This window comes from Camarhynchus parvulus, chromosome 6 (assembly GCF_901933205.1).
Source record: "Camarhynchus parvulus chromosome 6, STF_HiC, whole genome shotgun sequence".
NCBI lineage: Eukaryota > Metazoa > Chordata > Aves > Passeriformes > Thraupidae > Camarhynchus > Camarhynchus parvulus.
Window position 1 is genome coordinate 30802743 of NC_044576.1, and position 14288 is coordinate 30817030.

Consider the following 14288-nt stretch of genomic DNA (forward strand, 5'->3'; position numbering starts at 1 on the left):
ACAAATCTCACACTGCAAAAGATTTCTCCATATACTCTGAAAGACAACTAAGAAACTTCCTTAGACCCCTCTCTTTGAAACTCTCCTTCCCAGCGATGCTTACAAAAAGGTCAGTTCAGTCTAATACTATTTAGTCTATTAATAGACTGTAATTTAGTCTACTATCATAATTGACCAGGAAACCCAGAAGTGCCTCTCTCTGTCTTTATCCCACCCTTTTGCATCCATCATGGTTTGTGTTAACCATACCCTCTGGAGCAAAGAGTGCCTTGTCTCCAAGAACACACAAAGGCAGAGGAGCCTGCGTTATGCATTTGTTATGTGCAATTTTTTTTTTAATGTGCTGAAGAAAATACTTTCATTTTAATTAATGTATTCCATTCAGTGCCATTTTGATTTGACTCTATTATTAGATCTGCAGGAAGTTGAACAGATGTGTATTAGCTTAGCCAATTTATCAACTTCAGCAAACAAAATGGTTAAGACAGAAAAAGCACTGAAGTCCTTTTGAAGTGCAGCTCTCAAAGCTCTGCTAACACAGTTTCTGCAGACACAGGAAGGTGGGAAGCAGCTTCCACCACTGGGACTGCTGTGGGCCATGCCTAAAAATTTGGATAAAGCTTTTTCACCTGGGTAACAGCCCCACGTTCATCCTGGCTTCACCAAATACACCCCACATTCTGTGACACAGTCATGTAACTATGAAGGCTTTGAAGCCACCACTCAGAGTGGGATTGTATCTTTCCTCATCTGAAGTTGCTTTTTAAATATCTTGACAGTCCAGCACTGATGGGAAGAAAGATTTGAAGTTTCCCACTAATTTAATTACTATCCCAAAAATAGATATTTTACTCCATAAAGATATTTTTCACAGACTTCTCCCAGGAGCAACAAACTGAAAATCTCAACAGATATTAGAAAGAGAGAGAACATGACACTGAGTTAGTCTAGAAAATGGAAAGTGGAAGGACAAAAATATTGCCAGTATACCAAATAAATTATTTATAGATCTTTCCACTCTTATAAGAGCTCTTATTTCATGGGCAAAGCTGTTAGGGAAGACACCAATGAAGTAAAACCCTGAGGAGCAGTTTTGGGAGGAAGTCAGTGGGTGTGGCAGGCAGACCATGGCCGGGAATATTTCTGCAAATGCTATAATGTGACTGGCTTCTGCTCATCAGTTTGATGTGTTATCAAAGTCACTGACTGCAGAGCAACCTTTTAATTAATTCTTCTTTCTTTAGCCTATCTCCATCTGTACTTACAGATGATGGCCATTAAATGAAGTTCAGCACTACCTCAATCTTCAGATTGCATCAGTATCCAAACCCTCCATTAGTGCACTGCCTCACAAACTACTCAGTTCTAAATAAATGCCTGGCTACTGGTTATTAATATCAGAATCTTCATAAATCTCTCTCATTTATAAGATGATGCCAGGTCTTCTAAATTATTCAAAGTGAACTGAACAAAAATAAAGAATCTGTTCCAAGGTATGAGTTATATAAATTGATACTTCCTTATACTTTAAAATAAAAAGGCACTTTTTATGAGTATCTTTTAATTTTTATTCCAGAAAAGTAAAAGTAGATCTTATTTAAGAAGGAGCTCTGCAGTGTAATGTGTACGGATACTCAAAAATCCTTTTCATATTACAGAGGCTTGAAAGATCAAAACACATAATACATTCTACTGAACCTGCAATTGGTAAATTTATTATGTAAATTTTAATGATTTTTTTTTAAAGGAGAGAAAACACATTCAAAAATTGAGAAAATGCTGAAAACATGAATTATGTCTCATACTAATTATGAACAAATTATTATGAGACAATATTTCCCAAATTTTCTGCCATTACAGACAGCAACAGAAGATGGCCATTGCCAGGGACTGCTTCACTGCCCCAGGCAGCAATGAAAGCCACACCATTTCTCCCAGTTGTTTACTGGGCTCTGGTTATTGCCCTTGGTTTCAATGTTGGAAGTCCCACTCCTGATAAATCATGCCCCACTTAACAAACACAATTACAGACAGTGCCACAGAAAGCTGATTCAAGGGGTAATAAAGCACACGATCATTTGTATTGCTCTTTTTAAAATTCACTGTAACTTCATTAAACTGGTATTAGTGACTGCTGGAGAGAGTAAAGAATGAGGATTTCACTGGTGAGAAATGGCTTCCTCTGAGCAGCAACCCAAACCCCCAAAGCCCACGAGCTCCCAGCAGGCCCAGAGCATCTCAACGTGCAGCTATGTTTTAATTTCCTTAAACCACAGGACACAAGTCCCAGCTCCAGCAGTGTCTGGAGTGAGATATTCTGGGCTGATAATGATGCAAAGCTTTGTTTCCCGTGGTTTCCAAATGCCTGCTATGCCACAGGGATTTCACACCATCCACAAGATGCTGCCCCTCTGCTGGCACAGGGTTATTAACACCTTCACAGGCACCAGTTGAGCACTCTCTCCTTTCTGAACGCCAAATACCACTGGCCTCCAAAATCATTCCCTTCTTCCTCCTAATTTTGAATTTTTTTTTCCAATTTCCCCTCACCAATCTAACAATGATGGATTTATTTGAACCTTGCCATTGTACTTCTTATAATTATTATTATTATTATTAGTGTTTCCATTGAGCAACCAAGTAACAGGCAGAAGGTGAGCAAAAGCAAGGAACTCAACAGCATTTCCAGAACTTCACAGTCCTGCTTAAGCAGTCTTTTCAAATTCCTTTAATTTATTTACATCCTGCCTTTTGAACAGTTAACTGCCATGGGAATCTTACTAAACTACAGTAAAAAGTAAAAGGATCAAACAGTAAAAAAAAGTAAACAGAAAAAATGTAAAAAGAAAGAAGTAGCTGCTGAAGACTACTGAGATGCAGACAGGTAAATCTGTGTTTGGTGCCTAGAAACAAACCACAGTGCTTATAACCTGAATAATGCCACACATCTCTGAATCATATCACAGCCACACTCAATTGTTACTCCCAGGAGAAAGAAAACTTCAAAAAGAGGATGTTCAACAAGTTGCAATTAATAGCAAAAGTTAAGTTATTCCCTTTCCCCCAGGCACCGCACCAAGCATGGTCTAACACAGCTCCCTTGGGGCCTGCCATTGGCCCAGAGAGTCAGTAACTAAAGCAAATTAATGTTTTTTTTTCATTTGATTGCCTTGTTTTCCAGTAGCATCACTGCATTGTGCTCTGGTCAGTAAGAATTTCAACCAGTCAGTGCTGGTAAATCACTAAGTACCTGTTTTACACAATGTGTAAAAACTGTGTCACATTACATCAAGATGTTTAAGGTGCTTCTGCTGTTTACTGTGTTCTTCACATCCACATCAATTAAACTGAATGTTTAATTGATTGTGAAGCTAAATCTGCCACTCTGTTTCTTAACAAAAGCACCTGATGCCTTTAAGCTTCTCCAGTCTTTCCACTTCCCTGTATTGATTCCAGTTTAATTCCTTTATGCATTCATCCAACAGGAATGCAAGTGAGGAACAATTATTGTATTGGTTTTGTTCATGCCCAGAAGAGCAAATACAATTTGAAAATAATCTGAAAGGCAGCAATATGTGTTAATTTTGAACTACTTACAGCCTACAGGACAGAATATACTTAAAATGTGCAGCGCTTAAAAGATAAATGTTTGCTGCAGGAGCTGTGAATTGTACACTTTTTATCCTTTACAGGTAAGATTTCCATGCTGCTTCAGCAGCAGGCAATTTTGATTGATTAGAAGCAGACAGACAAATCAGAGCTATTTCATTTCTGCAGCCTCACCTGCTTTTCCATCCTGGTTGAAGCGGGAGTACTTGGAGTGCTCGAGCAGGGGCAGGCATTGCTCAATGGGTGTCCACACGTAGGTCTCAGGGCACAGCAGGTCAGAGGGCCTGTACTGACCCTGCCAAGGGGAAAAAAATGGAAAAAAAGAAACCAAAAAGAGAGCAGTCGTATCAGTTGCGCGAGAACTTTGGCTACAACCCGATTTTCCAAAGAGCAAGAATAGTTTTTAATCTAATCTACACCAAACGAGTGTTCAGTGAAATCACAGGCTTTAGTCATTTCAGCACCATCTCAGGAGCACAAACTCAACCTTGGCACGTGATGAAAATGTAAAATTAACATAACACACTTCCATGATATCCAAGATGAACTAGGAAAGTTTTGGCTTTGCTTACTGGAACTCTGTATTTAAGTTATTCTCTGGAGCTCTGCTGAGCTGGGGCCAGCACTAAAAAACTCAGCACCTCCAAAAGCAGCTCATCTCAAGTGTTGGTAATTCTAGCAAATAATGGAGACCAAAAAGGAAAAAAAAAACCTAATAGAAAAACCCCACTGAACAGTAAGCAGGACGCTGTTTTTATTACATTAGTGATGGAGCATTTATTTCATTGTTGCTTAAATAGTAACACTTTAATTCATGGAGCTTTTCCTGGATTAGCTTACAGGTAATGATTAGTGAAATTCTACTATTTTTTAGTTGATTTATTAAGAAGATATTCTTTACAGACATTCCCAGAAACTAAACAGCCTTAATTATTTTCCGTCCAGCTACACAGAAAATCACCACCTCAGCAATAATAACCTCCCCTAAGCAGATCTTCATTTGACTTAAAATAAGATTATTCAGCGGCCTGTAACTTAAATCAAAATTGTATCTTTGAGGCATTACTCATGCAATCCAAACACTCAACATTCAGAGCCATATGGCGGCAATAGCAAATTAATTTCTCACTTGCAAACTCATTACACATCTCAGCTTGAAAAACAGCCATACAGTAAAGAGAATGAAAAGGTTTAAGTATACAAATTCAAAATTAAAAGACAGGGCATTATCAGAAGTCACCTTGCAGCTGATGCCATTAAGAGTTCTTCACATCAACTACATTAAATGGATAATTAAGATTATCATCTTGAGATGAAGTTGATTTAAAAGAAAGCCTTCCATGAAGCTGAGCAAGCTTTGGGAAGGGACAACACAAAGTTCCTGTGGCTGCAGCCTGGAGGTGAAGACATTCCTTTAGGGACACCCTTAGGCAGTAACACCCAGTTCTGGAGAATCAGAACCACCAGAAATTCCCAGTTCTTTTTATATTCTTACTGTTCAACTCTTCATGATATTTAAAGAAAAATTAACTTTTAAAAAATCTTTCCCACCAGCAGTAAACTGTTGAGTAGGAAATACAAAAATTATCTGTGATAAGAAGTCATCATTGTCTGTGCAAAAAAAGATAAAAATAACCAAAAGTTTAATGCTGAGCCTTGTCAAATACCTGAGTAGATTTCAGAAAAGGTTTGTCTGACTGATTATCTCATTTGCAAAACATCCAGGACTGACTTGTAACTACTACTGTTGGTTTTGTTGGGGTTTTTTTAATTAAAGGCAAATTTTTATATTAAATTAAAACTATATTCCTCCAATTCCATTCAGAAACTTAAACCTCAAGGCCCAGAAAATCCTCTAAAGCCAGAGAATGGAAGTGACATTTTAAAATAAACCACTTTGAAATGTTATGCTCTCTAAACAGAAATAGTTGAAAGCTGTGTGAAGGTAGTACTTAAAGAACTTTTAATCATCATTACCCAGATGAAACAGTTTAAGGACTTGGGGAAAAAATATGCCTTTTCAGTCATATTTTTAAAAAATTAGAACATAATTACTTGTTGATTTAAAGACATTTTCTCAACTGGCCAAGAAGGCAGAAATAGCCAAGGAACTGTCTTTCAGGGCTGTTGCTTGAACACAGAAAATACAAATGGCAAATTAATCTTTCCTAGTAGCATGATTTTAACTCATGGCTCTAAGAAAAGTCAGCCCAAGCACTCAGTTTCCCTTGAAGATCCTGCTCCCACATCTTGAGATTTATCACATTTGTGAATCCCACACATGAAAATCACTATGCAGCCCTATTCTAAATTTCCCACTTACTTCTGTAACATTACAGAAGTCTAAAATTAACTGCATTGCAGCATTACTGGTTTGGTTATAATTTAAAAAATTCTTTACCACTGAGCAGCACAGTAACAGGAAAAATTGATTATCCAACCCATTACTGTAGATTCAATATTTACTTCAGGCATCAAAATACCATAATTTGGAGAGGAAAGGGAAAAAATAGTTCTGAGGTGACTTCCTTTAGATGTTTTCTTACCCCAAAATTTAGGGGCCTGTTTAATGAACTTCCCTGGAGGCACGGGAGGGTGTGGGGATGACACATCAGTGACCCAGGACACTCAGCGGAATCAGAGGCAAAAATGAAAGAAGCCCTTGATTCTGTTTGATATCCTCCCTCCCCAGAAGTGTTTCCAAACACACCAGAGGAAGAGAGCTCTCCTGTAAAGACGTTTTATTTACTCTGTTGCTGAAACCCACATCCCATGAGTCGCCCCTCAGAGGAAGGGGAACCCAGGACGTGCCCAGGTGAGTTCCCAATGAACAGTGTTTGCCCTGTGTCTATATTCAGGGAATTGAAAGGGGAACCCACATGACTTCATTACATCAAATGGAATTATTTCTGAGGGCTTTTGCCTCCCCCCACCCTTTCCATAAGCACTTGCTCTCAATTTACTTACTTTCTTCAGAATACTTAAAACCTCATATTTACTTATATTTAAAACCAATATACTTATTTATTTGAAAATAAACCACTACAAACAAATCCACCTCCTACCTTTTTCCTCTCTCCCTTTATTCCTAGACTGCAAAACCACCTAAACCTGAGAACCCACACAGATTCTACTGCACATACATGAGCATCTGTACTTCAAGAAAAATGTTCCAACTTCATTACTCATTCTAAAATGATTACATCATCTAAATAAATTGCCTCTGAGCATATTATTTATATTCCTTCTTATTCTTAATATTGATTTGCAGCATACACCCAACATAAATCCAAAACAGAAAGGGGATCTCCTAAAAGGAAGTGCTGTAAAGGGATTTATCGCAGTAGAACTTAATCAGATTTGCAAAACTGATTTTGAAAATCATTTCTCTTTGGCTTCAGATTAAATCAGCATTCATTTCAGAAGTGATTCTGTCTATGGTAAGAGTCCACAACTGAAAGCATTTTGCTTTCTTTTATCTGATTATATACAAGCTCTAACACAGCAGAACTGTTTAAGTTGTCCAGACCATCTTGGGAATATTTAACTACAAGACTTTCAACAAAAAGTATCATACAGACCATCCCCAAGCACTTGTCTCAGGTTTCAGCTTCTCCAACCCAATACCACCTGCAGATGAAATGAACTCTGTCAATACAAAACAACTGCACATATTTCACTCTCTGCTTCTACATTTTGCCAAGAAATATCCAAGACACAAAATTTGCTTTTTCAGAATGTTTTTGGAATTAAAAAAACCCTGATATAGTGGAAGGTGATGGGAGTGGACAATCTCCAATGTCCTTTCCAATCCAAACCATTCTGTGCTATCTCCATCAGACTGAAGGGAATTAAATTCTTTACAGCACTATCAGGTGAGGTATTCCATACCTTTAACCATACTGGTTAACCTGTCCTTTTCCTAACTTTGCTATTTCTTCTTTGAAACAGGGGAAAGAGCCACAGGGGAAAACCTTTTAAATTGCATTGTTCAAGGAGCATAACAACCCAATGTATAACAAAGGTACAAATTAGATTAAAGGCACAAATTAGATTAAAGACACAAAAAGATTAGATAAACATACAAAAAGATAAATATCTGACTAATCTATCAAATGATTTGGCTAAAAAGCAATTCTGAAAATTAGTATAGCTAAGAAATTCCTGAGCACACGGTTCCTTCTACCAAGTCAACTCATTGCAACATAAATGTGACTGGTTTTTAATAAAAAATTCCTGCAAGATGTTTTATTGTCACTAGTAATTGTGGCATTTTTCTTCCTATATAATATAAAAGAGAGAACCTTCAAGGTGCTTTCCCTTATACAATTAGACATGCTGCATTTTAATTGGAAGCTTCTGGAAACAAATTTTACAGAGAGACGGCCAAGCCTAAATTAATACTTCACACCATGATGGTTTTTGTTTTACAGTTTTCAAATTACAATCAGCCAGAACTTCTCTGAACTTTTGTTCCACAGGAAGGGCAAAGGTTTTAATGAGACTTTAGTCTGGAGATTACTTTTAAAATATTTTGCAAAATCTGAGGGATTTGGTAAGCACTTGAGATGAAAAACACCAGCAGAGTTTGTTTTTGTAGTCTAAGTAAAACTTAAGATGTAAAACTACCAAGAAAGACAACAGTCTCAAAAATGAAGGTCAAGCACCAGTAGCACTGAGAAAACAAAACAGGAAGGTTAAACTCACATTTAATTCTTTTACCAGGTACAGTTTACATCTGTATTCTATTTTTTCACAATAAAGCTATTGATCTTTTATTAAAAGTGAATTAAGACTCCATTTCCAGCCAGCTGCCTAAGAAGAAATGCTCTGGCTACACAACCAAAGCAACCCCAAATGACCAAGAGCGACCCCTTAGAGCTGGGCAGTGCTGCCCACCACAGGTCATAATTCAGCTTTTCCCCTGAAAGCCAAGGCCTGGAAGCCCCAGCAGAGTGCTGCACAGCCCCCTGCTCCCTGATTCCATTCCACAAACAGAAATAGAGTTTATGCATCCCCAGGAGAGCCCTTGGCTGGTAACCTGACCTGCTGTGTTGTCCCAGGTGGGCTGTGCCAGCCCTGACACATCCCAACCCCTCTGTGCTTCCAGCCTCTCTCTCATATGGCATCCAGCTGTGTGAGCCATAAAAGACTTCAGAAAAACAACAAAATCCTTGCCCCAAAACTACCCCCTCAAATTCACTCCCACCTCATAGTCACTGTTTTAAACGCCTTTTTAAACAAACAAAACCCCAGTAAGCAATAGGCACAGAATGAGGCAAGCAGCTCTGTTTATCCAGGAGAGATTGGCTGGAGACTTCACCTTTATCATCCAAAAGTATTCAGCTTACAAGAAAATCTGCACCAAAGACGAGTTACATCATTGGGTAACTGAATTAACAAGTTGGATCTCACCAGGCTGCCTGAAATTGCAGTGCCAGCATCAAACAAGCAGAGTTTGTCCAAACTGCAAACTTTGAAATACTTATGGACTCCACATTTTTAGGATCCCAGAGCTGCATTCCTGAGAGCTTAGCCACCTTTCTGTTTCATTAAAGAATAATGTGCTGTAATCCCTGAAAGATGTTACAAATAATAGCCAGAATTTATTTTGCAGCTCACAGAACTCAAGTGCCAGTTCTTGCTCTTCAGAAAGATGTGTTCATTCTCATTGAGTTACATCATCACAAAATCTGTGTAATGGGAATTTTACAGGCAGCCAGGGAGCTGTAAGGTGCTTCCCAAGGCACCTCAAACATGGAAACTCAAGAGTAAACACCCACCTTCTCCCATATTCTTTGGAATATAAAACTCCAATGTAAACCTCCAAATTCCTGTAAGTTAAATGCAAATATAATTTGATGTTGTATTTCCAACAGAAATATGGAATCACAGAGTGGTTTGGGCTGGAAAGGACCTTTAAGGCCATCTACTTCAAACATTTATCTACATCAATTAATTACATCACTATTACTTGTAATTGTCTTTCTAAATGTTCCTCAGTGATGTTTAAACTGACTATCCACAGCAAATTTGTCAATAATTTGCCAACTTGCACCTCTTTTTTATTTCCCAAGTCCATGTAATGTATTAAGAGAAATAACTGATGATAAACCCAAAGTGAAAATAATTCTGACATTTGTTTTTACATGTCAAACAAAAGAATTTCCTACAATTATTGACTATATATTCATACTTGGCTCTACTTCACTAAATATATTTTTTAAAAAATAGCATTTCAGAAGATTTTCATAGTGTCTTCCAGGTAAACAGAATATTTCAGGTAAGTGTAAAACAGATTAAGATAATGAGTGAAAGTCAAAAGGGAAGGCAGCCAAGTTTCACATTCAGCATCCTACATTATCATGCAATTATTTGGCTATTAACTACCTACATGCTCTTAACCCACCACACAAGTGGAATTAAATTAAGTTTATCTTAAATTTCACTGAGATTGAAGGTAAATCTCAGCACTTTATTTGCCTAAGGTGCTCTGCAAAGAAGTACTTTTAAAGAAATGCTCCCCCTTCCCTCAAAACACCTTCAGAAACTTTTACTGTTTCTTTGTTTTCCCAACACGTGCTACTCCTGAATTGTTTGGAGTTTGCTATCTTCATAGCTTAGTGTACATTCCAAATAGCTGCTTTCCCCTTGTCCTCTTTCCTAGAAATTACCTGAAATATTGAACACTTTCAAGCTTGTTTTTGATACTGGGAAACAGCCAACAGGTGTCTCAAAAGGCTCATGGGCTGCCGGAGAAAAAGCTGCTTTCCACTGAGGCAAAAAGGGAACATTTGGGACACATTTTGACCTTTTTTCCCCTTTCCCCTTTAGTCTCCAAGTCTGTGCAGCTCTTCTTCCCCCTTTTTTATGCCAATATTATCTTTCCCTGCACTCACTGAGTAGAACAGGCCAAGGGAGGCTCAGGGTGTTTTATGTGGAGCTCCAAGCTACAACCTGCAGCACATTAATACTCAAACACCCCATCCACAGCATCCAAGAAGCCAACAAAGTGCTGCCTGAGATAAACCACATCCATGCCCACACTCCAGCAGTTCTCCTCTCTAACACCACTGCATTAATCAATGAGATAATTCTGGTTTCAAGCTGTAAAGTGAGCAGTAATTAGCATGGTTGAGAGCCTTAGAGGGGGCTGCTGCATCATCTCTGCCTTATCAGCTTGGGATGAGATAAGACACAGCTCTGGGCATCCTCTCACAGCCACTTTCCAGCTCTGCTCTCTCCTCCAAGACTTCTTGCTAAGAGTTTGTCCTTTCTCATTTATAAAGAGCAGTGAAGTGAGAGTTTTGCCTTTGTTCTAAGCAACTAAAGCCACTCTCTTAAAAGTCACAGCATCAAAGCCACCGGGTCTGGAATAAATCTAGTGATAAGGCTTGCACAAAAGAGGAAAAAAGATCTTTATGTTCAGGAATTACATCATAAAAATTTGATGACTAGATAGACACACACATGTTTACATGAATACTTATGAAAATTTAAAGATTTGTAGTTGTCAATCTTTTATATTCATTTTATATCCCCCTTAGGGATTTACTCGAACCAGTCCAGGTCCAGTAACATTTCTTTACTCAGGCACAGGACATAAAATATCTGTGCCTCCTCCCACTCCATTCCTCTTACTCTCAGTAAGAAAGATGGATGGATATATTCACACAAATTCTACATTTGTGATTCTTAAGACTTCAGTAGCAGTCACAAATCAGATTAAACCCATCAGGCTGAATTTGCCCTGGAGATGGTGTTTCACACTGCAGAGCCAACAGTACAAACCCCACAAAACGGTCCCTTCAAGACCAATAAAGTGCATTATTTACCCTGACACTGCTATTGCACCGTGGTTCCAGACCTTTGATGACAGCAGCAGCAAATTTGTGGATTCTGGGCTGCCCTAGGATTACTGTATATCCAAAACTGAAATAATAATATCCAAATCACAGATAAGTTTGAATACAACTCTTGGAAATGAGAAACAATGATAAATACTACAAGTATGGAGCTTACATAAAGTTAGGGCCACTTTTAAAGCGTATTTCCTAAATTATTTTACATCACCAAACTATGATGTATCTATTTTGCACTCTTTACATTTCCCAAAGCTCCTTTCTTTTTTTCCCCTGTTTTTATCTCCTAATCTGTGCCGTACACAATGGTATTTAATTAAAACAGACTATTGAAACAAAGCGTAATTTTCAAGGTTGTTACATAAACTTTGTGTTTGATGTACACAAAAAAAAAAAAAAGAAAAAGAGGCTGATATGAGATGGTACTTCCAGGAAAACTCTACTGGATGGAATTCTACCACCAGAATATTAAGAACATTAGAATATTAAGAATATTATTCAGAATGTGAAAGCTTTCCATAGCTTCAAATATTGCCATTTTATCTCTCCTATGTATTAATATTTAGTACCAGTGACACTAAACCAGCAGAACAGCAACATCCACATGAGACTGAGATTCCAAGGAATGTTTCTAATTCAAGGTGGGTTTGTGCACATTTAGATTCCCTATAAACTCCAAAGGTTGTGTGCTCAAAACATTTTACAGGAAAAATGACTTTGTGACTGTAAATAAAATGTATAAAAGCAGCTAACATTTACTGGAAATTGCAATCTAAAATTCACTTGGGAATAAACTAATTAAAGACAGTACCACACAGATTGTTCTGGAGCTGGAAGCCAGAATCTGTCTTATCTGTAGAGAGGCTACTCAAGAATGCTAAAAAAAGCAGAACAAATTGAGACACTTCAGTGAAAAACAGTAATAAAGAAGAGTTAAGCTTGTACATTTGAAGGCTATTAGCTTCCTTGAATTTTAGCCAACTTTTTCAACAACTTGATATTTTTGAAGTATATTACAGAAAAAAAAAGTAGTATTAATTGCCTTTTTACTACCAAAAAATCAAAGTGTTTGAGGGAATAAAAATCATATGATTACTGAAATGGACATTGTTTACTTTGAATCTGCAGCAGACATTCTTAAGGAGACCCTAGCATTAAACTTGGAAAGGGAGATTAAAAAGAACTATGACAAAAAGATAAAATCCAAGTGGGGGCCTCAAGAAGAATGCTTCATTAGAGACATACCAACTCTGTTGACTTAGGTCTCTCTCAAAAGGAGTTTATTTTGGCAGCTGGAAGAAGCAAAAGAATAATAAAAAAAAACAACAAAAAATGACCAGAAAAAGCAATGAGTGCTTCAATCATGCGGATCCCATATCCTTCTCTTGAAGGGCTGCCATAAACTGACAGTATTTCTTGAGTTCATTAAATTAAATGTATGAAATTAAGTGTTAAAGTTTGTTTACTTATATTTAATACAAGGTTTAACAATCACAGGAAAAATATGCACAACCTAATAGATCATACCCATGCTTTACCCTTAGAGGCACAGAATTGTCCCACTGATATCAAATAGCTTTAAACATTCATTAAACATTCATCATTAATGTCTCACTAGCTGGAGTCACATCTACAAGAACTGCTTTCATCTGTAGCTTATGGACATTTGCCACAGGAAAACTAAATTAATTCCCTGTCAAAGGGGCTTCTGCTATGTAGTTATCAAAGTAAAAACACCACACACCACGTTTACTTAATAGAAAAAAATAGATAAACAAAATTAAATTTAGAGAATTTAAATGAAAGTGAGCATGTTTGAATTTTTTTCTGTACAACTACGCAGCAGAAACAGAAAATTAAAATTCAACAGAATTAGAGTAACAGCATGATAAAAATGGGCGTGAGGGGTGCACAATCTTTCATTTTCATTTTATAGAAACATTGGCTGTGGTTATGATGTGCCAAACAGTGAACCAAGGTAAATTAGTTTCTTATTCTTCTGTGAAAATGACAAGAAATTATTTTGTGACATAAAACTCACTTCAACTCCAACTTGACTTTTCTCACCCTTTGAAACAGCAATTATAAAGGATGACACAAAAGGAAAGCAGGTATATTCTATTATAGAATATAGGTATATTATATCTATTATTATCAGGTCTATTATATCTATATATTCTATTATATTGTATCTATAATATCTATCTATCATTTCTCAGGTATCTATGAAGTCTCCATTTATTCACTTTATCCATGCACAACTCCTGCATTGCTCTCACAATTTCATCCAACTGCACATTCCCTGCTCCTGGATAAAACTGTCCAGGACTGTGCACAGCAGGGCACATGGAAACCTGCTCTTCCTACCCAGTTTCTCTGCATTTTGGACCTTTTTGACTCTTCTTTGCCTGCATGTCTGCCTCCAGAGATGTTGTGTTTAAAAAAAAAACAGCCAAAAGAGAACTTGCCAGAAATCCATCCAGACTCTGAGGGCAAGAAAATAAGACCTTCCCAAGGAAGTCTGGGTGAGGGTAGCCTTATACTGAATAAATAATTCCATGCTTTTCATGCCCAGCTACCGACTCAGCCTGTGGAATATTTCAAGACATAATAAATAACAGACTAATTGACAGCTTTGCAAATTGTGAAACACTGATATTCACAAATTGAAATATACTCCTAATTAAGAATTCAGATACATGATGTTGGCTTTAGATTAAGATATGCTATGTGGGGTTTTCAAACTTTACATCATTAGATCATGTTGAAAAACAAGGTCACTTTAAAGTTTGTCAGTCCAGCTTATTTCATTTCTAG

At 37.4% G+C, this 14288-nt stretch overlaps 1 protein-coding gene across 6 annotated transcripts in view; it reads right to left on the reverse strand.

The window, feature by feature from the left end:
* ATE1 (arginyltransferase 1) overlaps positions 1-14288 on the reverse strand; it is a 69265-nt gene that overhangs the window by 15049 nt on the left and 39928 nt on the right. For 5 of the 6 annotated variants that reach the window (XM_030950900.1, XM_030950897.1, XM_030950898.1 and 2 more), the window contains one exon: positions 3784-3904. The exons of the other annotated variant lie outside the window; for it this stretch is intronic. In XM_030950900.1, coding sequence (XP_030806760.1) covers positions 3784-3904 — 121 coding nt within the window. The remainder of the gene's footprint in view (positions 1-3783; positions 3905-14288) is intronic. 6 annotated transcript variants of the gene reach the window in all.